Source organism: Danio rerio, chromosome 24, assembly GCF_052040795.2.
Source record: "Danio rerio strain M-AB ecotype USA chromosome 24, GRCz13ab, whole genome shotgun sequence".
Taxonomy (NCBI): domain Eukaryota; kingdom Metazoa; phylum Chordata; class Actinopteri; order Cypriniformes; family Danionidae; genus Danio; species Danio rerio.
Window position 1 is genome coordinate 25,210,627 of NC_141044.1, and position 24,341 is coordinate 25,234,967.

The window sequence follows — 24,341 nt, forward strand, 5'->3', positions numbered from 1 at the left end:
TAATTCATACTCTTGTTGGTCATACGTCGTCACCTACAGTGCATGTCTTTGGACTGTGGGGGAAACAGGAGCACCCGGAGGAAACCAACGCCAACATGGGGCATTGCAATTTGCAAACTCCACACAGAAATGCCAACTTGCCCAGCCGGGCTACGAACTAACCTCTTGCTACCGATTCGTGAAATAAAATCAATAAATCACTTTCCTTTGACATCTCCCTAGTTTGATATATTATTCTTCATATTATTATTTTCATTAATTTCCCATACTATTCCCCTTTCTGATACGGAATACCACTAGAGGTCATAAATGAAATCTGTCTTGATTTCTGCTGCTGTAATGAGCTCTGAGTGTTTTGTCCTAGTCACTTCAGAACATCTGTATGAAGGTCACAGAGATCAGGAATGAGTCTCCCCTCTGTGCCTAAAAATCCCTTCCAGCCTCAATGCTCTAACCGGATCAGCGTCACACCCCCTCCGGCCCTCCTACAGCCCGGTCTGATAGAGCCCGGATCCCTGGATAGTGGGCAGCGGCACTATCTCTAAAGCACACAGCTACCCGAGGGCTCACGGCATGGAAGACCTCTTTGGCCAGCACAGAAGGATTTAGACACACACGCACACACATACACACCTTTTACTGATCAGGCCAGACAGCGAAACACAAACTCGTTCATAAACACACACACACGCAGGCTTTACTGAAACAAACTCATTCATAAACAAATACACAAGCACGCACACACACACACACACACCTTTTAGTTCAGACTGCATGTTTTTAGCCCCGATTTTGGCTCGCCGACAGGTTTTGAGAAATCGCAGACAAATGCCTGAAATTACAGGCAAATCGCTGCTCGTGCACGTGAGTGACAATCACACAGTATGAATTATCAAAGACGCGATCTGAGAGAATCGCCGATGCCTGTGAGATATTTGGCATGCTAAATATCTGGAGCTGTCGGCGATTCAAATCATGCCGTGTGAATTGAGTTTTGACTGAAAATAACATCGGCGATCGCCTACAGCCAATGAGAGAGCGGCATTCACTTGTGTGTGCGTGTGTGTATACCTGCTGCAGGCTAGCGGGAGGCTGGGGGAGAAGTTAAAAGCGCTCTTTTTCGGTTTATTTGGACCCACAAAATGGAGGAAAACTAGTGGAGGTTTGACAGGACTCAGGAGCAACCGTGTCTGTTTGACGATTTATACAGAAAGAAATTAGTTTATTATCAACGTTGAGGAGAAATGGCTAATTCCCGGGTGAGCAAACATGTACATGCTCTACCCCATTAAAGGCTTCTTTCTCATTATGTAGTCAATAACAAAAGATATACTACGTGTTTTTGGCTGTGAGACGTAGTTTGGACGAAGTTGTCGGCGATTCTTCCTATAGTAAAGTCATGCAATGTGAATGTCCCTGTCGTCGATCCATCTTGCAGTGTGAACAAAGCAGCGACGAAACGCTAGCCCAGAGAGTCATGCACTGTGTAAACATCTGTGACACGACTACTTTGAAAATCACGCAGTCTGAACTTGGCATAATCAATCCAGACCGCAAAAAACAGACTTGCTCAAACACACACACTACCACACACACAAACACACACTCTCCAGCTTCCTCCAATAAAACACATAATAGCTCCGAGCACCACTCTACCCACAATGGCCAAGAGAAACATTAGCATGCTAATTATTTCAAACCCATAATCAGATTATAACTGCAATTGCTTTACCCTCTTCTAAACTGCCTTAATATGACTCCTAATCTAATCAGCACTCCTCCACAATGCATCATTTCACAAAAAAATATGCACATAACTGATCTTCCCTCTTAAATATCAAGCATCTCTGGTGCAGCGTCTGTTAAAACATGTACATTTCCATAAGACCTCAACAGTCATGACTCTCAGAAACACATGACGCAGTTTGATAGAAAATCAGTACTGATGCGTTTAACTCTGAGTTCTGATTTGATTTTCTTCAGGCAAAGCTGTGACTCTGGTAAACAGCTGATGATCTTAATGGTAGAAAATGAAAACAATATGTCTCAATGGACGTGTCGGAAAAATTGATATGTGCTACACAGCAGATCTCCGTGATTTAGCCGGATTTCTGCGGGAGAAAGGCTTTTGTGTCAGAGCTCCGTTGGCATCAGGAGAGAAACTATCGACTATTTCAACACTTGTGTCACGTATATCTCCTTGCCTACAGCTTTGAGATGTGATTCTGTGAGAAATGTGTCTTGATAGACCAGCCAATGCGCACAACAGTCAACTATTTTTGTCAGTGCATCTTTTGAATGAAAGTTACTTCCTATGAAACCATGCAAAAACACTCTAAACATTAAACATTAACCGTTATAGTTGTATAACTATGTTATGTAAGCTGCAGAAAGCAAAAGTAGTCTGTCTGTACTGTATGTCTATGAAAGTCAGGTCTGAAGGCCATCAAGTTTCAATTAGAAATTGAATGAGTAAAATAAAGAGAGAAAAAACTAAAGCATATCATTTACAGTTTTTTTTATTCCTAAAGATCCTACGCTTTTGTTTTGAAACGTGGGTTTAAACTGCTACAAGTTTCACACATTTCTAAACAGTTTGCAAACTAATCGTGGCTTTCTTTGTAGCTGCTATTAAATACGTTTCTTTTTAAGCAAACTTTAAGGCTTTGTCTGTTAATATGTGTTTTGTATTGAAGTTCTGAAATACGTTCATGACCAGATTTTACTTTGCCTTTGCCCCTGGAAGTAATTGTTTTTTTTAATTGAATCAAATTAACTTTATATCACTTCAACTTACATCAGTTAACCAGATTTGCATAACTTAAAAACTGAAGTTGATTAGCTTATTAAAATAAGTTCAAGTAGCATTTAAAACATATGTTGTCATTGCTTTTTGATCATATCAAAAATCGTTTCATGTAGTTTTTTTTTACAGTGTAGTTAACCCATGAGTCATTTTGAGATTCATTAGAATGTCTGTGAACATGTCAAACCAACAATCAAAGATCACCAATTTAATCCTAGGATTTCAGGAATCTTTTAGCATTTCCCAAATTTGTCTTAGATGACAAAATTGTGGGTGACGCAGTGGCGCAGTGGGTAGCACGTTCGCCTCACAGCAAGAAGGTCGCTGGGTCGCTGGTTCGAGCCTCGGCTCAGTTGGTGTTTCTGTGTGGAGTTTGCATGTTCTCCGGGTGCTCCGGAGTTTCCCCACAGTCCAAAGACATGCAGTACAGGTGAATTGGGTAGGCTAAATTGTCTGTAGTGTATGAGTGTGTGTGCGAATGTTTCCCAGAAATGGGTTGCGGCTGGAAGGGCATCCGCTGCGTAAAAACTTGCTGGATAAGTTGGCTATTCATTCCGCTGTGGCGACCCTGGACTAAGCCAACAAGAAAATGAATGAATGACAAAATCGTGGCTGAAATCTCACAGTGTGACCAGGGCTGTAGTGCCCATTGATGTCAGATTTTTCCTCCGATGAAGTGCAATGTCAGAAGACTTCAGACACTTTCCTGCAGTGTGACAACAGCTACGATAAGTGTCAATCTAAGAACCATTAGGAGCTTAGAATTTGATGATGCGATCCTTGAGACAATTCAAATAACTGCAGGGAAATGTCAAAACAGTTTTTCTCTTCCTGGTTTTATTATTGAGACACGCCGTTTGCAAAATTGCCGCTACAGATTGTTTACTTTTTCTGTGAGGAATCATTTCAGGATGCGGGCTAGTGAAAGTGTCACAGGTGGATGACGTCAAACTCAGGGGCATTTTCTATTGTGTTTGGTGTGTCTTTATTGCCGTTCAGTCTGACTTTATGACGGCTGAGGTCTTACAGTGTGACATAAGAGCCATGTTCGTGCAGTCTGACATGCTACAATAATTCAGGATTATAAAAAATAAAAATAAATAAATACAATTTTTAAAACGCAGTGTGAGCCTTAGATGTATTTTAAATACAAGATTGCTAGGAAAGTTCTTCTGTGTTCAACAGAAAAAAAGGTTTGAGTAAATGATGAGTATTTTCATTTTTTATCCAAGTGTTTCTTATTTATTTTCACACCTGTGCCATCGATCTGTTGTTTAAACACAATATCACTCTCATAATTGCACGATATGGCTCTTTATGAGTGCAATATTGCTTATTTAAACACCCTTAATGGATTCAATTGTACTTATAATAACATTTAAAAAGCTGCTGCCCTCAATCTGTCTCTGTAATACAGCAAAATCTGGCAACTCAACATCATAACTGTTGTGTTCTTAGGGTCTGGCATTCCATTAAAGTATATTTGAAGATCTTGACTGGTGGCATCGGAAGCACTACCTTCATGCTTCATGATTAAATTATAAAAGTCAACAAAGTGCCATTGAAGTTCATGCCAAAAACCTTGATGTGGATTTACTGACCAGGCAGAGCTCCAATTTGACTGAGCAACAGCTTCAGAAACACATCAAAATGTGTGTATCATTATAATGTGAGGTCAGTTGACAATAATAATGTAATGGAAAAAACAAAAGAGAAAAAAAGACAAACACTGTAAGCCATAAAATAAAAAAGACGATTTGCAGGAGATTTTCAGTGAAATTGATCTACTACATACAGTTGAAGTCAGAGTTGTTAGCCCTCCTGAATTATTAGCTCCCCTGTATATATATTTCCCCCCAATTTCTATTTAATGGAAAGATTTTCTAAACACACATTTCTAAACATAATAATTTTAATAACTAATTTCTAATAACTGATTTGTTCCATCTTTGCCATTATGACAGTATACATAATATTTGACAAGCTATTTTTCATCATGGTGTTTAGCCCAAAGTGACATTTAAAGGCCTGACTTAGTTACTTGGGCAAATTAGGGTAATTAGACCAATTATTGTATAACAATGATTTGTTCAGTAGACAATCAAAAAAAAATAAATTTTATTATTATGGACCCTTTTCACATTTTTGGGTTTCTCAGTAGCAGAAGGCTTCATAGTTGGGTAAATTAAGAGTGCAGTGAATGGGAGATTACAACAAATCATTTTTTTACAATCCTAGTTACTGAAATAATAAAAGAAAATCTCCCCTTTGTTGTTATCGATACTTTCAGAAAAAGGAAATAAATAGTGTGAGACTGATGACGGCAGCCAGAGGAGAGAATACCGTCAGATTTACTCTCAGCCCCATAGATATTGTTTTTTTTTTTTTTTTTGTAATTTGAAACAAGGATGGTACAATACATTCATAAATGCGTATAAATGTTCATACGTTTAAAAAAAATCTAAATATTAAAAACTTTCAAGGATTTAAGATTACGATTAGGATTAGGATTTTTTCCAGAAGAAAAAAATATATTAGGAAATACTATAAAAAGTTCCTTGCTTTGTTAAGCATCTTTTGGGAAATATTTGATAAACAAAAACAAATTCATAGGAGGGCTATTAATTTTGACTTCAGCTGTATATACAGTTATGGAAAATTAAGAAAACATTTCCCCAGTTTTATTAGATTTATTATGTATGGATTTGAGTAAAATGTATATTTTTTTCTTCTACTTACAAAACATTTCTTTCAGATTCCAAATAATAATGTATTGTCATATCAAGCATTTTATTTATTTATTTTCATAAAATGACAACTGGTAAAAATCACAAATGTTTCCGAATACTGTAACTAAAAAGGGTTATTCCACCAAATATGGATTTCTTATCTTTTATGATGTTCAAACAGTGGTATTTTACTATAGGGATGTCCCGACCAGTCATTTGATTTTGAGTATCCACCAATACGGAAAACCGATTCGATGCTTCTATAATACATACATAAATAAAAAGAAGAGCGAAGAAACAGATCTAGGATGTTCTTTATTTGTTATTTTATTCACCTTATGTTAACATTTAACAACTATATTCACAAACAGAGCACTTCTGTGAGGTAACTTGAACAATCAAGTAATAAATAACATAAATTCTTTATTTTGGACTTCAGTGCAATAGTAAATATAAAAATAATCTAAATTAAAAACTAATAGCACCTCAACTTAAAATATCCAGCAGGCAATCCTAAGTTTACTTGACAACAACATTGCCATAGCCAACTGTGAGTTATCAACTTTATAATACCTCCAGACCGCAGCCATACTCGTGCTTTTTGCTTCAAGCTGCTTCCATGTTGTACTTTGCATTTAACCAATTGCATCTCTGAAACAAAGTGACGCCATGCCACACGTGTTGCTGTTTCTGTGGAATTCCTGATCGGGAGGTAATGTCCGAAAGTCTTAAAACGCGTGATCAGATCTGGACATCCTTATATTTTACATTCTAAAACTAATATAGACATTCATTTAAAAAAAAATAAAATAAAAAATTAATAGTTAATAGAATAATACCAAAATAGATATTTTACTCAAACATAACTATAGACTATGTCAGTGTGGTTATGTCATCGGAAGCTATGGAAATTAAAAATGTAACACAGTAAATACATTAAGACCATTGTTATTGTCTACATTCCTCAAAATGTTCTATAAATCCTAAATTCAGATACATTTTACAGAATTTCCAAGTAGTAATTTGTTTCATAGCAAATAATCATGCCTGACACATGCACCAAAAACCAAAAAAACCCAAAACAACCTGCTCTGCATACTGTGTGATGAATGCTTTTGTGAAACAGATTTGAAGATGAGCGCTCAGTAAATTTGTTGATTATGAAGAGAGTGAATCAGTTTCTATGAGTCACGTTGCTCGTGTTTATAGTTGCTAAGCAACTTTGCAGCTGGGAGCGTTAATAGAGAATTAGACTATGTTCAGGTGCAACAGGTTATATGAGCTAATTTTAAAGCAGCGTCAAACTTGGCACATCCAGTTATATTAATACCCTTATTGCTGCTTTTTTAAAACTCAAGTGGTACATAAAGCGAGGCTGTTTTTGTACTTATTCAGATATTAGAAATCAAAGTTGTATCTGTTGATTTGCATCCACTGAGTATATATATTCATATATAAAAAACAGACAACCCTTCATCTGTACATTTACATTTAGTCATTTAGTTTTTGTCCTAAGCGACTTACAATTGAGGACGCATTCGGCGGTTCAGGTACACTCAGAATTAATAATGTTTTGGGAATGGAATGTGATGAGGTGGGGGATAGAAGAAAGGGTCTTGGTTTTATGATGATCTCAGAAAAGATGGGTTTTAAGTTGTCATTTTAATGATACCAGTGAATCTGTAGAGTGTTGATTTTACTAAATGATATTAAAATCATAATTTAAACATGTAGATCGTTGAAAATATCAACAGTTTTTTTTTAGTCTAGTAAAAAGTAAAAGGTGATAATAGAGGGAAAAATGGAAACAAAAAAACATTTATCTCAGTAAAAGCATTTAATTTGACCTCAGCCATGTATTGAACTCAACTGCTATGCTTGGTAAATGATAATTTTGAACTTGCTAATAATGAGCATACACGAAAATATTTTTACTACTTTTACAGCTCTACTGTCGATTGCAAGGTCATAGTATTACATTTACTGTAAACGGGAGTTGTGAAGTTATTGAATTCCAAACTTTCACTACCGTCCTCTAATACTAGCTAAATACGAGAAAAGAAGTCTATGAAAAAATTAATTTATATTTTAGGCTTTTGACATTTAATTGACAAAATTCACAAAAAAAAATCAGATTTTGTTAAAACACTAACACATATTATAACTGCAAACACAGCAAAAGTTTTTATCAACAAATGATGAGTGTCACAATGATTGGCCTTTGATCTTCATTGGCTGATTCACGAGCAATTTTTAGTAGTATAGCTGGGTGACCAGGAACAAAACATTTTTCTACCATGACCTCCTGTTTTTCCACTGGGATATATATACACTACCTGACAAAAGTCTTGTCGTTGATCCCAGTTGTAAGATCAAAAAATAGTAACTTGAGTTCTAGTTAATCATTTAGAAAAGTGGCAAAGGGTAGATTTTTGTTGAACTGCATTCCAAATCATCACAAATACTGTAGAAGACCTACTGGAACCCACATGGACCCAAGATTCTCAAAGAAATAAGTCAAGTTTGGTAAAGGAAAAACCATAGTTTGGGGTTACATTCAGTATGGGGAGATCTGCAAAGACATTTGCGCTGCCCATTACATTACAAAGCACAGGAAAGGGCAAAATCTTCAGCAGGAGAGCGCTTAATCTCATACTTCAGCCACCACATCGAAGTTCCTGAAAGCCTGAAAGGTCAAGGTGCTCCAGGATTGGCCAGCCCAGTCACAAGATATGAACATTATTGAGCATGTCTGAGGTAAGATAAAGCAGGAGGCATTGAAGATGATTCCGAAGAATCTTGACGAACTCTGGGTCTCCTGCAAGAACGCGTTCTTTGCCATTCCAGATGACTTTATTAACAAGTTATTTGAGTCATTGCAGAGATGTATGGATGGAATTGTTCAAGCTCATAGGAGTCATCCACAATATTAATTCTTTTTCAATTGCACCATGACTTTATATTCTATACTGTACATTATTCCTGTTAAGTGACAAGACTTTTGTCAAATCTTACGGTCCTAATTAAATAAATTAAAATCAAGGCATGATCATATTTTATTTTGGCCAATTAAGCGTAATCTTGAGGCCTTTGCCTTTAAGCCACTTCTGATACCACATGATCAACTAGAAGTCAAGTTATTATTAGTTTTTCCTAAAACTTGTATAGGCGACAAGACTTTCTTCAGGTAATGTACATGAGGTAACATATCATAAAAGGCATTTTCAGAAATTGCTCATTTCCATAATCAGGCCAATTATTAAAAAACTCCAGTGAACTGAAAGTGTTAGGAATCATCCTGAACTTAAAATACCGCATTTTAGAATGAAAACAGTCCTCTTTCATTATGTCGTTTTTACTGCATTTCAGAAAAAAACCCTGTTTACACTATACAGCCTACAATACATGATACATGACCCTTCATACTCACTAAACGTGCATATTTTCCCGCCACTTGCCACCTACTGGTAATAATGGTCATATTAGAGGAGATTGACCAATCAGGGAATTATATGTGATAATACAAAAGACCAATCACAGAGCGTTTGTGGATAGCCACGCCTCTGTTTTCAAAAGTCATGTAGACTGAAATGAAACACCAGTGTTTCAAAACTACAACCATTACAACCGGGGACTTCAGCATTTTCAGATGCTTTATCGTTGTGGCACAAAGATGTTGGAGCCACTTGGATTTCAGGTGTAACCATAACAAAACCTATATATTTTCAAATAAAAAAGCACTAGTGTTAACTGAGCCTGAATGACGATGTGTTTATCTTTATCACTGTTAGGAGGATGTTTCGAGTGGCCGAAAAGTCACTATGAAAATGTTTGGAAGAGCAACAAGAAGCATCTCAGAAATATCTAAATTTTTTGTTAATATATTCAGGAAAAGATTAAAAGGTTAAATCATGAAGAGAACAGCCTTTTTTACTTGAATTTACAAATAGCACTGGTGTTAGTGGACTGTAGTGTTGTTGTTTTTCTGTACTTATCTCTATCTTAAATCTACATCAAAAAAACTTCTTTCGCCATTTTCATGACCCATACTGAAACTCAGGCCATAGAAGACAACAAACTTACAACAAACCAGCTGCGAGCCACTGGATGAACATCAGAGATTCAGCTGAGAAAATCAACCAGACAATAAATCAATTTATCTTCAAAAGCTGCAGCGAGCGTGTAGAAATCATATGAGCACTGCTTTATGTTTTATTTCCTACACGCTAGTCAACTGCATCACAGCTGATTGAATGGCATTTTATATGAGATGTGAGCTCACAGCAGGAACCCAATGCAAAGACAATATGCATTCATGCTTGAATGAAAACAAATTTAATTTAGTTAATGACTATGGCCTGGATCTTTTAGTGAGAAAAATTTAAAAAAATAGATGGTCCAATCTGTGACTTCACATCTGATTTAATGGACACCAAATTTTGACTTTGCATTAGAGCGGGAGCAGCTCTGAATAACATCAAATAAAACAAGTTTGAAACAATAAGCTACATTTTTTTTTTAAATAAAATAATTAAAAAAAATATTACACAGCATTAGATAATTGCACAAAATGATGGTTACAAATAGAGATATCAAAATAATGTTTATAAATCAGATAAAATACTGCTACTTATGATTATATATGCTGTATACGTATACTACCATTGGTGATTTTGACTAGAAGCCTTGAAATATAAACATTTCTAGAAGACAATTTTTGATAATAATAACCATAAATCAATGTTTTTGTGTGTATTTATTTATAATATGATGTTACTTTTATAATATTTAATTTCTGATATCAACATCTAACAGCGTAACAGTATTTCTGATATATAGTAAAAAGTAGCAAATTATATTATATTATATTATATTATATTATAACTGCAAAAAAAATGAATACAATTAATTGATTTCGTCACCATCCTACCATTTAAATTGGTACTAAAATTCCCCCTTGTACTTTTCAGCGTCCTCCGCCGATGGCCCTCTCAGAAGCTGAATTCAGGAAAAGTACTTTTCTGCTTCAGCAAGACGCTAAGTCCACCGGAAAAGGTATTAGAGCCTTAGCCAGACGGCCATGAATTCACTAACCCCAATAGCAGAGCGGATCATTAACCTTGAGTCTCCAGATGCACCAAGAAATCCCCATCAGTTTAATAGGCCTGTATCAGGGTTAAAGAGAGAATCAGGCTGCTGTTTGTAATTGTTTAAAATCCAGACTGAGGATCCTGGACTTCAGCACCAAGGACAGCACCCTCAACTGTATTTGTTGTTTTCACTGAGAAAGAGTGTAGAATAATATCCAACATACTCTTCCTCATTATGTGAAAATACGCCACAAAAAAGTTATTTTATACTCTTGCTTGACATTATAAAGCAAGTTTGGAGTAAAAGCTTGAACTCTGATGCTAAGCTAACAGTTAGCATTTTTGTGTCCTCTATCAAGTCTAGTTGTCCCTTTGTATGCAATGATGTCAATCGGTTGCCAAATACATAAATAAATAATAAAGTATTAACAACTATTATTATTATTATTATTATTATTATTATTATTATTATTGTTGTTGAATTCTTTTAACCAAAAAACTGACCCAGTCGAGGCTCGTACCAGCAACCTTCTTGCTGTGAGGCGACAGCACTTTCTGCTGTGCCACTGCGTCGCCTATAATGTTTATAATAATGCTTAAATAAGAGTGCTACAAGTTGACTCTTATTATTTGTTGACTTGATTTTATTACTGATATTTTACATCAGAACATTAAAAAGCTTTTGAACATTCATTTTTAAATGTATTTATATAATGTATTTATATATTTTATATGCCACATTTAAAGAAATATAACAGTGTTTTAATCAAACCATTTTATAATCTTATCAGTTTAGTAGGCTTAATAAAGTGTCAATAAAGAGAGAATCCGGCTGCTGTGTGTAATAGATTTAAATCCAGTCTGAAGATCTTGGACTTCAGCACCAAGGACAGCACCTCTCAACTGTATTTGCGGTTTTTACTGTGAAAAAGTACGGAATAATATGAAACACATTCTCAGCCTACGGCGAGGCAGTGGCGCAGTAGGTAGTGCTGTCGCCTCACAGCAAAGAAGGCTGCTTGGTCGCTGGTTCGAACCTCAGCTCAGTTGGCGTTTCTGTGTGGAGTTTGCATGTTCTCCCTGCCTTCGCGTTGGTTTCCTCAGGGTGCTCCAGTTTCCCCCACAGTCCAAAGACATGCGGTACAGGTGAATTGGGTAGGCTAAATTGTTCGTAGTGTATGAGTGTGTGTGTGAATGTGTATGTGGATGTTTCCCAGAGATGGGTTGCAGCTAGGAGGGCATCCGCTGCAAAAAAATGTGCTGGATAAGTTGGTGGTTCATTCCGCTGTGGCGACCCCGGATTAATAAAGGGACTAAGCTGACAAGAAAATGAATGAATGAATGAACATTCTCAGCCTCATTATGTGGAAAGCAGCAGTTCAAAGAAAGAAGTTATTTTATACACTCGGTTGACATCATAATGCGAGTTTGGAGTAAAAGGTTGTACTTTGATGCTAACGGTTGTTTTTTTTGTTGTCTCATATTAAGTATAGTTGTTGCTTTTGTATGCAATGGTGTAAATGTTGCAAAAAAAACAAACAAAACAGATAAAATAACCTCGAACCTCGGCTCGGCTCAGTTGGCGTATCTGTGTGGAGTTTGCATGTTTTCCCTGCGTTCACGTGAGTTTCCTCCAGGTGCTCCAATATACCCCACAATCCAAAGACATGCGGTACAGGTAAATTGGGTAGGCTAAACTGTCTGTAGTGTATGAGTGTGTGTGTGTGGATGCTCCCCCAGAGATAAGTTGCGGCTATAAGGGCATAAAAACGTGCTGGATAATTTGGTGGTTCATTCTGCTGTGGCGACTCCGGATTAATAAAGGGACTAAGCCGACAAGAAAATTGATGAATGATTGATAACATCACTATTATTATTGTAGAATTTTTGGCACTAAAATTGTAGTAAAAAAAAATCTTATTTTACAAAATAAAAAATAAAACAAAATTGTTTATTCTTCCAAATGTTACATTTATTTAAGTGTGCTACATGTTGACTCTTTGGTTATGGTATATCATGGTTATTTGTAAAATTTAAAATAAGTATATATATTATATATATATATATATATATATATATATATATATATATATATATATATATATATATATATATATATATATATATATATATATATATATATATATATATATATATAACCCAAAGTGTATTTGCCATATTTTAAAAAATATAGCACTGTTTTAATCAAAACATTTTACAAAATTAAGTTTTATGGAGTCAGTCCTATCTATCTATCTATCTATCTATCTATCTATCTATCTATCTATCTATCTATCTATCTATCTATCTATCTATCTATCTATCTATCCATCCATCCATCCATCCATCCATCCATCCATCCATCCATCCATCCATCCATCCATCCATCCATCCATCCATCCATCCATCCATCCATCCATCCATCCATCTATCTATCTATCTATCTATCTATCTATCTATCTATCTATCTATCTATCTATCTATCTATCTATCTATCTATCTATATATCCCATCAGTTTAATAGTCTTACTAAAGTGTAAATAAAGAGAGAATCAGGCTACTGTGTGTAATAGCTTTAAATCCAGACTGAAGATCTGAACTTCTGTCTATTTCTGTCACAATACTGTCTATGAGCTATTTTTATTATGAAAGGTCACAAATGTACACTCACCCGATCGGTTGTTAGGGGACGTCCGGACCGGCGATACTGACGGGGTGCGTGAGGATGAGTACGGCCTCTGCCTGTCTCTCTCTATTGTTGAGGCAGAGCCAACAAAGTGATACTGCGAGTAGCCGTCCTAAAAAAATAAAGAGCGAGACAGAGAAAAGTCTATTATACCATGCGTTAATTCATTTATTTGGTCTACTAGATACACAACACAATATGCTTTCCTCAGGATCTATGTACGCTACATTAGCCCACTGTTATTCTGTCAGCGTGGTTTAAAGCCTCCTGGTGTGGAATCATTACAGAAATCAATGAGCGTATGGAGGTACAGAGATCAATGGGGGAATGATCTGGAGTTCAGCAGCTGTGGAGAAAACCTGTGTGATGTGTGACTGGAGCAGAAGATAAACGGATGCCACTGAAAAGGACAGCTGAGATCTAAGTGGCTGATCACCTCATTTTATTTAAGAAAAATGTCAAATTACAAAAAAAGTAGGTCAAATGATAATGACAAATAGAGGATGTAGTGAATCCGATTTCTATTCATATTACGTGTATTAATACTATATAGAACATACATTTATAGCATTTGTGAAGTAATTTTTAATTCAAATGTAGTACGCAGCTAAAGGTCCCGTAAAGTTCTGTGAAATTTTTATTCTATGTTTGAAGAAATCTCAACTGAAATATAAAGACAATGTGAGACATCTAATGGCTTCACCCCTTAAAAAAAAGCCAAGTGTCTTGTTTTTATCACAGTTTAGCCAGTGAGAGTGGTTGAGCTCTAAATCCTTTTTACAATTTTTTTTTAATTATTGTGTTATCATGGAACAAAAATCTCTTACATGTAATTAGTTTCATTCACACTAGACACCAGGGGTTGCCCTTGCCCCAGTCCACAAAGGAGTAATACATTTGCATACTACCTTACTACAGACCTTTTTCTTAGAATGCAAAATTACCCATTGTGCTTTGTTTGTTTACCTAGAGGTCTGAAAGAATTTTGAAAGAAATCAGCCACTAGGGGGTGATTTTGTGTTTTTTGAGGTTGTAATTGATTGGTTATTACACACAGTTTTGCACAGCCACACAAACTACATATCATATGATAGGCCTGCCCATACTGAACACTTTGAAACAAACATCACTGCTGTCAGTCATACTGTTCATTAAATATTAATTAATATATAAAAAACCTACTTTTGCAAACTAGTCCCTGGTTTTTAGCACTTGCTTTTAACATATTTGAACTAATAATGCTGTCAATCAGCGCCACCTCCTAGACTGATTATTTAAAAATGTGATCTAATAGAAATGTAAAACAACATTTGCAAGTCATTTACCCTGACCATCAGATGGCATCTTGTGCCATTTAGATTAGATTCAACTTTATTGTCATTACACATATGCAAGTACAATGCAACGAAATGCAGTGAACATGGTCTAAGGTTTTGTTTCCCCTTGTGTGGCAGAAAATGTTTTGATGGAATTTGGGGAGCACTGTCTTTAAGTTTGAGTGATTCAAATCCCCCGCAACAATAAAAGCAGCCTCTGGGGGAGCAGTCTGAATCTCATCCATTTTGTTCACCAGTGACCGTACACTGGCGAGAAAGATGCTGGTTGAAGAGAGCCGGTGTGGTGCTAGCTTTAGCTTAGCTCTTAGCCCGCCGCAAAGAGCTAAATTAAGCCTTGTCATCACTAAAGTGATTATTTTCTGTTTTGTTTTCAAATAACCAACTTGTAACACATGTAACAAATGTAATTTACTAAAATATTTGACACACACAGCCTGTACTGTCCCACTGGCACATTGATTGAATAAGTAGCACAAAGTGAAAGTAAAGTGGCATTTTTAAAATGACAGAAAAACACATACCATGGTAAATCCTACACAATACAAACTAACTAGATTAAACATAAACGGCTCCCAATTAGAATCAACATGCAAATCAGCATGTATCAGTCATGATGAGTATCAGTCATGTACGATTCTTTTTTTTTTGGAAATTGCATGGCTTACATACCTGTTAAGTTTCATGCCAGTAATATGCTCTAAAGTATAATGCAGTGATCTATTGTGTGTGTGTGTGTGTGTGTGGATTGAAGAGCTCCTGCAGTACAGTATAACAGCTGACAGGTCGGGAACACCAACGCGTTATTTCAGCATCTTATCTGACAGCAAACACTGAATTAGGATTGTTTTTTTCTTGCGCTAGGACTACATCTGACAGAAGTGTAACAGCTTTAACACACAAAGTTGTGGATCACAAAAACACTTCCTATAAGCCACTCAAAATGGTATTGACAACCATTTTTTGATTAAGATTAACCAGTTGTAAACGCTGTAAACATAAGTTCTAAGCATCCTACTTGAAGAAACTGGTCGCGAGGCCACCTCCATGCAGCAACGAAGCAAAAGGTCTGTATAGTATGTGAAAAAAAGTATGTGAGCTGAGTAGTATGTCTGAATTCATCGAATTAAAAAAAAAGTCGATTTTACTTAAAAAGCAGTAGTGAGACTCTGAAGTGTACATTCAACAAACACTTTAAAATAAGGCCATGTGAACAAATTTAAGCAGGTAGGTAATGACAAGTTGAGGATGTAGTGCATCTGATTTCCATTCATACTACTCATATTAATACCATATAGAACATTAATTTCTAACATTTATAAAGTAAACTCGAATGTAGTGTTAGTACACAGTTAAATGTCCCACAAAGTGTTTTTTTTTTTTTTTTAAAGAAAAATAGGTTATGACAAGCGGGTATTGAACCCGTGTCTCTGGTGGGGAGACATTCAAAAAGGTTTTAACAGTATTATAAACATACAAAGAAAACTCCCTGATGGGAGAAAACAAACAAACAATAAGGCAGCAAGCAACAGGGGAAAACAAGTGTCTTACTACGCATAGATCAGGAGGTCAAGGAACTCTAGGCAAGTTCACAGGGTACTGACTCAAAAACATAGGAACATAGAAAAAGTGACAACTGAAAAACACAGGCTGAAACAAGTCACAGGTGATCGAAATTAAGTAAACAACAAAACACAAGTAAGAGCTAAGGCAGAAGGCAACATGGGGACCTCTAGGGGAATGGAGACAGAGTGCTGGACAAGAGAAGGTTGAGTTTCTTTGTTCTGTTGAACACAAAAGACATTTACAAAATTGTTGTTACCTGGCACCCATTGAAACAAACAGCATTCTTCGAAGTATCTTCTTTTGTGTTCAACATCAGAAATAAACTCATAAAGGCTTAAAACGACATGAGGGACAGTAAATTCTGTGGTAATATTCCTTTTAGGCTGAAGTAGACCTTTATATAATTCAATAATTTTTGATCAAATAATTGATTTTGTTATCATGAGGCCTGTTGCTGATAAATAAATCTCTGTTAGTGATTTTTTTAAAATTATGATTAGTTTTATGATAGCTTCTAATGTTTACATTTTTGTCCTCTATGGAACTGTATGATTTTTCAAAACCCAAGAACAAGTAAAAAAAAAAAATCAGTACAACTGATCACTATAACAGAAAAATCTTATGAGGTTTCAGAACATGCTGAAGTTTTGCTAACTGAATCAGAGGCAAAAGATATACAGCGAGGAAACAATGAGTATGGTTGAAAACAAATATCTGACCTATATACTTTTTTTTTTTTAAAACAGAGACAGAGAACACCACCCTTGACATCCCATTTTGCCCCTCCATGACATTCCTTTTGTTGGAAAGGTGAGGAGCAGATCAAAGGGTCGGTCCTTGTGACTCAGTGCAGTTCAAAGCTGCCCCACTTTCCCAACACGGCAGATACTCAGGCAGGAGAAACCACCACTCTCCACCTAATGTGCTTGTTGCAAATAATGACATTGGACAGGTATTTGAAGGCTTCAAGGGGCGTGAAGAGAAGCACAGGACGGTGAAAAAACTGCAATTGTCGCCTGTCGACTAAAGACCTCTTCAGTAGAAGTTTTTGTCATTTCTTTTTGCTCACGCTGTTTTAAGTGTTACTTGAACTTTTAGGTTACCAAAAGATGAATAAATAATTTTAAATTTTTTTTGCTTTATGATGATGGGCAGTTAGGTATGTAGGACCAGAAATGCCGGTTAGAAATAAAATATAAAAAAAAAAAAAAAAAAAAATATATATATATATATATATATATATATATATATATATATATATATATATATATATATATATATATATATATATATACACATCACTCCTCAACTGTACATTTTTTTATACAGACTTTGATAATCCAGATGAGAATTTCTTTAACAGAAATCATTTGAGTTGCTTCGCTGATCTTTAAACTCCCACTTAAATGAGCAGTTGTTTTGTCTCTGTCCAATGACAGAGCGTGTTTCATTTACATATGAAAGAGGGTTTAGCTTGACTTGAGGCGAAAGTTGATTGGTTGCCCTTATGTGTGGACTGTCCAATGGCATTTTCAAACTTAATTTATTTTCATCTCAGGAAAAGCATGTAGCAAAATTAAATGAAAAGCAAGTTGCAAATAAAGAGAGAAAAGCATTTGCCAAATGCATTTTTAAAAAGCTATTTAAAGTGTGCATTTAAAAGCATTTTAAATGATTCATTAAAACACTTTATATTGTTTGATTAATCAATGTTTTAAAACATGATTTAAATAAACTTATTATAAAATGTTTTATTTATTTGTAAACTTAAAAATTATGTGTAAATGCATTGTTTTATTGCTTTATTAAATGATATTTAAAATCACAGTTTAAATAAACACAATTTAAATATGTCTATTTACTAGTCCATTAATTGTCTATTTAAATTGTGATTCATTTATACACATTTTAATGCCACAATTATTAAAACTGATAATTTGATTCTTTATTTTATTTCTAACCAGCACTTCTGGTCCTCTATAGTTAGCATGGCCGTGCAATAAAAGACACCTGGAAGCTACAGTATGCATAAAATGGAGTTAGACTGACAAAAAATAATATATAATTGCAAATATGTGGTTTGCTTTGATGTCATTTTGAGTAATTTCACAATTAGAAAGTATAATGTAATGGTAGTCGACAAAGTAGTCATCAGTGTATAGAAGAGGGGTGCCAAAACTTTTTCTTAAAAAGGGCCAAAAATCAAACTTAATTGAGGCTAGTGTGCCGAAGGTAATTATAGTTGTTATGGGTAATTTCCTAATCTATTTAGAATGTTTAAAAATAAATAGAAAACATTGCTTTATATTACCTAATACAGTTTTTATTTATTATAGTAAAAACAATCTCATATAACAGAATGAAGTTACACTAGTTGTTGTTTTTATTTGCTCGTAGATGCTGCAGTCCGCTATTCGTCAAATGACAGTATTTACATTTTAAAAAATCAGATTCATTTAATTGAAGCATTTAATTTCAGTTAGCTTTTTTGTATCTAAGCAATAAAACAAACCATCAAAAAAGGTTATGTCAAATTAGACACAATGAAAGGCGATCTCCCCAACCGTCTCCATCATTCTCACTCTTTTCTAAGATGGGATGGTGGGCCAAATCAAAGGTAACAATGGGCCAACTTTGGACATAAAAGAAGATATTTAGAGAAATTTTGTTAAATAGCTCTTCAGTATAAAAGACTTATTTCTTTTTACTGACCCGGTTTAAAGTGTTACTTTTAGGTTACCACATGAATAAATAAAATTTTTAGCTTTACGATGATGCGTGGTTGGGCTGGCTGTGTAATAAAACACACCTGAAAGGATGGATACAGCCTTTGAAGCCATTTGAAAACAATACATTCAAGGAAGACTGAGTTTTAATGTGATTACTGCGCTCCCTTTATCAGTCCCAAGAGCACTGGATTGATGCTTTCGAGGTGTAAAATGGTAAATGCACATCATTTAAGGCCCAAAAACTCTATTAATTCCATTAATTCCATATGAACGCATGAAGCGCTAATTCTGACTCAGACTAAGACTGAAAAGACCAAGCAGACCATGCAAAGGATGAGTCATTAATGGCAACCTGCCTACTCGTGATTTCTCAATAATGCTGCTTAAGAGTCAGATTGAAAAAAAAAACTTCTGGTGTGGAAATGTGCACTGAAGCAAGCCAATGGCAAGCGCTCATTATTATACTCCCAGAGGCGGATGGAGCCAGGAGCGTTGCTCTTGCTGCGTTGGCTCCCTTGGGTCGCTGAGGCAATTGACTAGCCTGATACTTCCTTGCGCAGAGCGTTGAGGAGGGATGACTGTGGGATTGCATCTCAGGAGGCTGCCAGGCTGAATGTAACACCTCTCAGCACAACATGAGTGAGGCTTCAGGCTCCAGATCAATGGCATAAGCAACTTCTCTCTTCTCTCAGGCTAGAACTTCACTTCATCTTAGTCCGGCACTACGTCATACTGAGTAAATCAAGCCAAGAGCTTCTGGGCTTTTTTCTCACAAACACATGCACCTTATTAGTAGATACAGTTGGGAGGCGTCTGCACTTTCATCAAAGACTTCTGTCTAACTAGATCAGTTTCTGTAACTTTGTAGGAATTAAATGGAGTTTATTGTTGTAAAGCATTGATATGTATGCTTTCATTCATTCATACATTCATTCATTTTTGGCTTAGTCCCTTTAGTAATCTGGGGTCGCCGCAGCGGAATGAACCACCAATTTATCCAGCATATGTTTTACACAGCGGATGCTTACAGCCGCAACCCAAAACTGAGAAACACCCATACACACTCTTTTACACACACTATGGCCAGTTTTAGTTTATTCAATTCATCTATACTGCATGTCTTTAGACTGTGAGGGAAACCGGAGCACCCAGAGGACACCCACGTGAACACAGGGAGAACATGCAAACTCCACACAGAAATGAGGCATAAACCAGTAACCTTCGTGCTGTGAGGCGATCGTGCCACCCACTGACGGCCATACTTATGCTTTGCAATTTTTAAATGTTGTTTGAAAATCAATTTACTGTAGGCATACATATGATCCATCTTAGATCATAAATGCAATGCATTAACCTTCTAGGGCTTGAGTGTCCACATACGTGGACAGCACATTTCAGCTCTTTAGTGGGTATCCGCTTGTTAAGTGGTGACGTGTTTGTGACGTATGTAATACTGTTTACTGGTCCAAGCTGCCATTCATTTGAGTGGAGAAATCATTCATTTATGATCATGTTTTATTCTTATCACACATTAAAGTTAATTTTATATAAAATCATAGTGTACACAACAATCTCTGGGCTTGCTGCATAACAAATACAAAAAATGTAACAATTTATAAAAAAATTAATCACTTTCTGGCCATCGGATATTAGGCATGGACATATATACTGCGATCGTGATTTTCGAAAGCATTAAATAGCTTTGTAAACGTTTATTATTACCATTTCACGAGTCTCCCCATTCAGATGAATAGGGCGCTTGGACTCGGAAGCCGCTTCGCGTGACGTCACACTTAACAAGCAGATTTAAAATGCTTTGAATATTTATATTTTGTTACAGACATACAGTGTCATCTTGCAACTGTTTTGCAGCAAATGAAATGTCCTAAACACTATTTTTAGCTGTCCAAAATTGGAAAAAGTGTTGTTTTTACTCTCTGATAGTCAAAGTTAAAAAAAAAATCTATATGTTATATATGCATTGAAAAAATGTGTTTTATGTAAATTAGGACCATAAGTCCACATTTATGGACATAATTTTTCTCTAAAAGTACATCCTATCAAAAGATGATACTTCTAATTAGGTTCCAATAAGCCCAAAAAGCAAAGGGAAATAAAAAAAATGCATGTAAAAAACAGCTTGGGCCTTAAGAGGTTAACTCAAATAATTAATTTATGGAGTATAAATTCAACCTTTACCCAGCCGGCACATTAATGTCAAAACATCTATGTTGATCCTGGAACGTCATTTTTGTTGGAAAATGTAATCTATACCTAATCCCTACCCCCTAAACCCAACCATAACAGTAAATTCTTCCCCAAATCAAAGTTAGACAACAATTATGTAAAAGTGCATAAACCTAACCGTAAGCCTAAACTTAACATAAACTGTAAACATATGCCTTAACTCTGATTGGCTGATCAGAACGTTATTCCAGGATCAACATAGATGTTAATCCAGGAACATGTTTTACACTGTGAAGTTAGGTTGACGGTCAAATCTACATCTAAAAACGCATCAAAATGCAAAATGATTTGATGTCAGTCGACTACCTTGATGTCTTGATATGATCTAACAAAGCACACCAAAAATTGATCACAGAACAGTTTTAGAATCGATCAAGGTGCCTGTTGGGTAATCTATATTTAATGGCCATATTGATATTAATTAAAACATCAAGAGACTACTTGAAAACTGCCTGGGTTCTCTGGATTTACAGTATACATTTATATGTTTGAGTAAGATTTTATTTTTTCCTGTAAACTACACAAGACATTATTTCTGAATTTAAAATAAAAAAGTAATTTGGAGCAGAAATAACATAAAATAAAAAGGTTTTTTTTTAGACATTTGATTAAATGTATTAGAACACATGGTAGCAGTTTTAAAGTCAGAAGAGTAAAGAAAGAGAATCAATATTTGGTGATGATTGCATTCATTATTCTGAGGGTAGAAATAAAGTGACAATATTTTATTAAACATTTAGAAAAAGTTTGATTGTTCATACTAGGGCTGGATGATATTGGAAAATCTGATATTTCAATATTTTGTTTTTCTGTGATAAGTACTGTGATACTGAATACTTTCATAAGATAATTTAAATAGCACTATTTGATGGTTTTCTGTGAAGTCTAACAGTATTTAGTTACAGAAATTGCTGAAAATAAAGTAAATGCTGAAGTAATTTTCCTAATCTGAACTATCCCTTTAAAATCTAATAACTCTTATGCGTTCACATCAGGCCTGATGCTGATAATTAAGTCTTCTCTGTGAACATTTTTTTATATGACAGTTGTATAATAGCTTCTGACATTTACATTTTTTGTCCTCCAAAAATCCACACACAAGAGTTAAAAAAAAATCAAAACAAAAAACAAACAAACCCCAAAATCACTACAACTGATCACTATTGTAAAAAAAATATTATGAGGTTTCAGAAATGCTGAAGTTTTGCTAAGAAACAATGTACAGTATCCATTGTACAGAAATTGAATAATTACAATGTAAAAAAAATATTTTCTTACTTTGCCTCATAACTAGTCCAAATTTCTAAAAAATCTTAGCTCAAGTTAAAATATTGTTTGTTTTAAACTTTTCTAAAAAAGTTTTTCCTTAAAACAAACAAATCTCTGAGTGGGGCAAGAAAATTAATATTGTTTTCACTTTGAAATGTAGATATTTAGACTAGAAACAAGACAAACGTTCTAAGTGAGAAAAAAACTTTTTTTTTTTTGCATAAAATTCCATATAAACACTGTAATTACTGTAAATAAAATTCTGTAGATCCTGATCAACAATAATTCAGACTCAACATTGCATATCTTATGATGTGAAAATTGCAGATAACACATTGCGATATCGATGCTGAAACTACATATTGTGCAGCCCTAGTTCAAATGTTTGAAAAAAAAAATGTATCAATTCAACCTGACAATCTATAATAAGCAACCAAAGTATAATACAGCATTCTGGACACAAATCACTAAATACATTATTTAATACTGAGTATATTATTAAACACTGTTTAACTCCATAACACAGAACTTCCTCTCATACTAGCTAGAAGCATCGAAAGCAAAAAGCCGAAAAAAAATCACAGATGCTTCCTGGGCACAAGGCCATTGTTCACAGCCTTGGGAGGTGTCTGGCTTCCCAAACCTCTTGTTTTCGCCTTTCTCCTCTCTTGTGTTCCTTTCCTCTCTCAGCTTCATCCATCACACCACCCGAAAACATGAAGAATCGCGCCTCAGGTGGCCCCGACTCATCCAATTGACACCTTTCATTTCAACGGAGGGAGCGAAACACACATCTACTGGAAAAACTGTCATTATGCACTGATGAGATGAGAGACGGGGCTCTGCAAATGTTAATAATAGCAATCTCTTTCTTGCTGCCCTTTGCTTAATACCATCCCCGGTGACATTTCCAGGGCTCAGCTGGGTTGAAGAGAACAGGTTAGGTTTTTAAAAATCCTCACTAACCCTGCCCGGAGGGGTCTAAATAGACTGTGAGCTCTGTATCTCAAAAAAAAAAAAAAAAAAAATTAAATAAATAAATAAATAAATAAAATAAAATAATCAATGTGGGATCTGTATATAATAAGCAATACTTCAGATTTTACAATGCATCTATATCGCTGGGTGTCCTTCACGGTCTTGACTTGGTCACTTTATCTGCATCAGCTGAAGCAGCAGTTCGATAACCTGCCTCAAGGCGGCATGCAGACACAAATATGAATGCATGGTCTATTGTTCGATATTATTTACAGATATTTAGTCAGCTAGCATAATGGGAATCGCGTACTATCTAATTACTTTCTTTCATTATAATCCATGCATGTTACCTTTTCGTCGAACCCTCTAAATATATTAAAAAGACATGTGAGAGGGTAATTATTAGTATGTGCAGACAAAATTAGAGCTCGTAATTCGAAATCCGCTTTGACGCCGGCGAGCTTGACTCAAAAACAAACATAATTACATATCATTAAAGACATTTGCAAAACAGGCTTTGTGAATTGGCCATGCTCTCTGGGTTTGGCTCCATTTCCGCAGACACACTTCTAAAGTAATCTTGGTGCAGGCAGTGAGCTCGTGGCCTTTTCTCATCTTTAAAGGTCAGCATGGCATCCGTCGCCGTCTCCGTGGGCTGTAATTCTTCAGCGCCTTTTCCACAGAGCTGAGTGGGCAAAGCGACACATTACAGAGCTCAGTCCGGGATGTTCCTCAGCACCCATCGATGTGTCTGTCAGGATAAGAGATTGCTCAGCGAAGGGGAACGGTGTGTTCTCGCTGCCTGTAGGTTTCATGTGTTTGTGGCGGGACGGTGGTCTGTCAGAACTTGAGTTCATTTAGGGGCATTTTGGTTTGGTTTGACCTTGGATATTTTTATCGTAGGTCT

General features: G+C 35.6%; 1 protein-coding gene across 9 annotated transcripts in view; it reads right to left on the bottom strand.

Annotated features, from left to right (window-relative positions):
* Nucleotides 1–24,341, bottom strand: part of ctnnd2a (catenin (cadherin-associated protein), delta 2a) — a 640,689-nt gene that overhangs the window by 20,552 nt on the left and 595,796 nt on the right. For all 9 annotated transcript variants that reach the window (XM_087309485.1, XM_087309483.1, XM_087309489.1 and 6 more), the window contains one exon: nucleotides 13,297–13,423. In XM_087309485.1, the coding sequence (XP_087165611.1) occupies nucleotides 13,297–13,423 (127 nt within the window). The remainder of the gene's footprint in view (nucleotides 1–13,296; nucleotides 13,424–24,341) is intronic.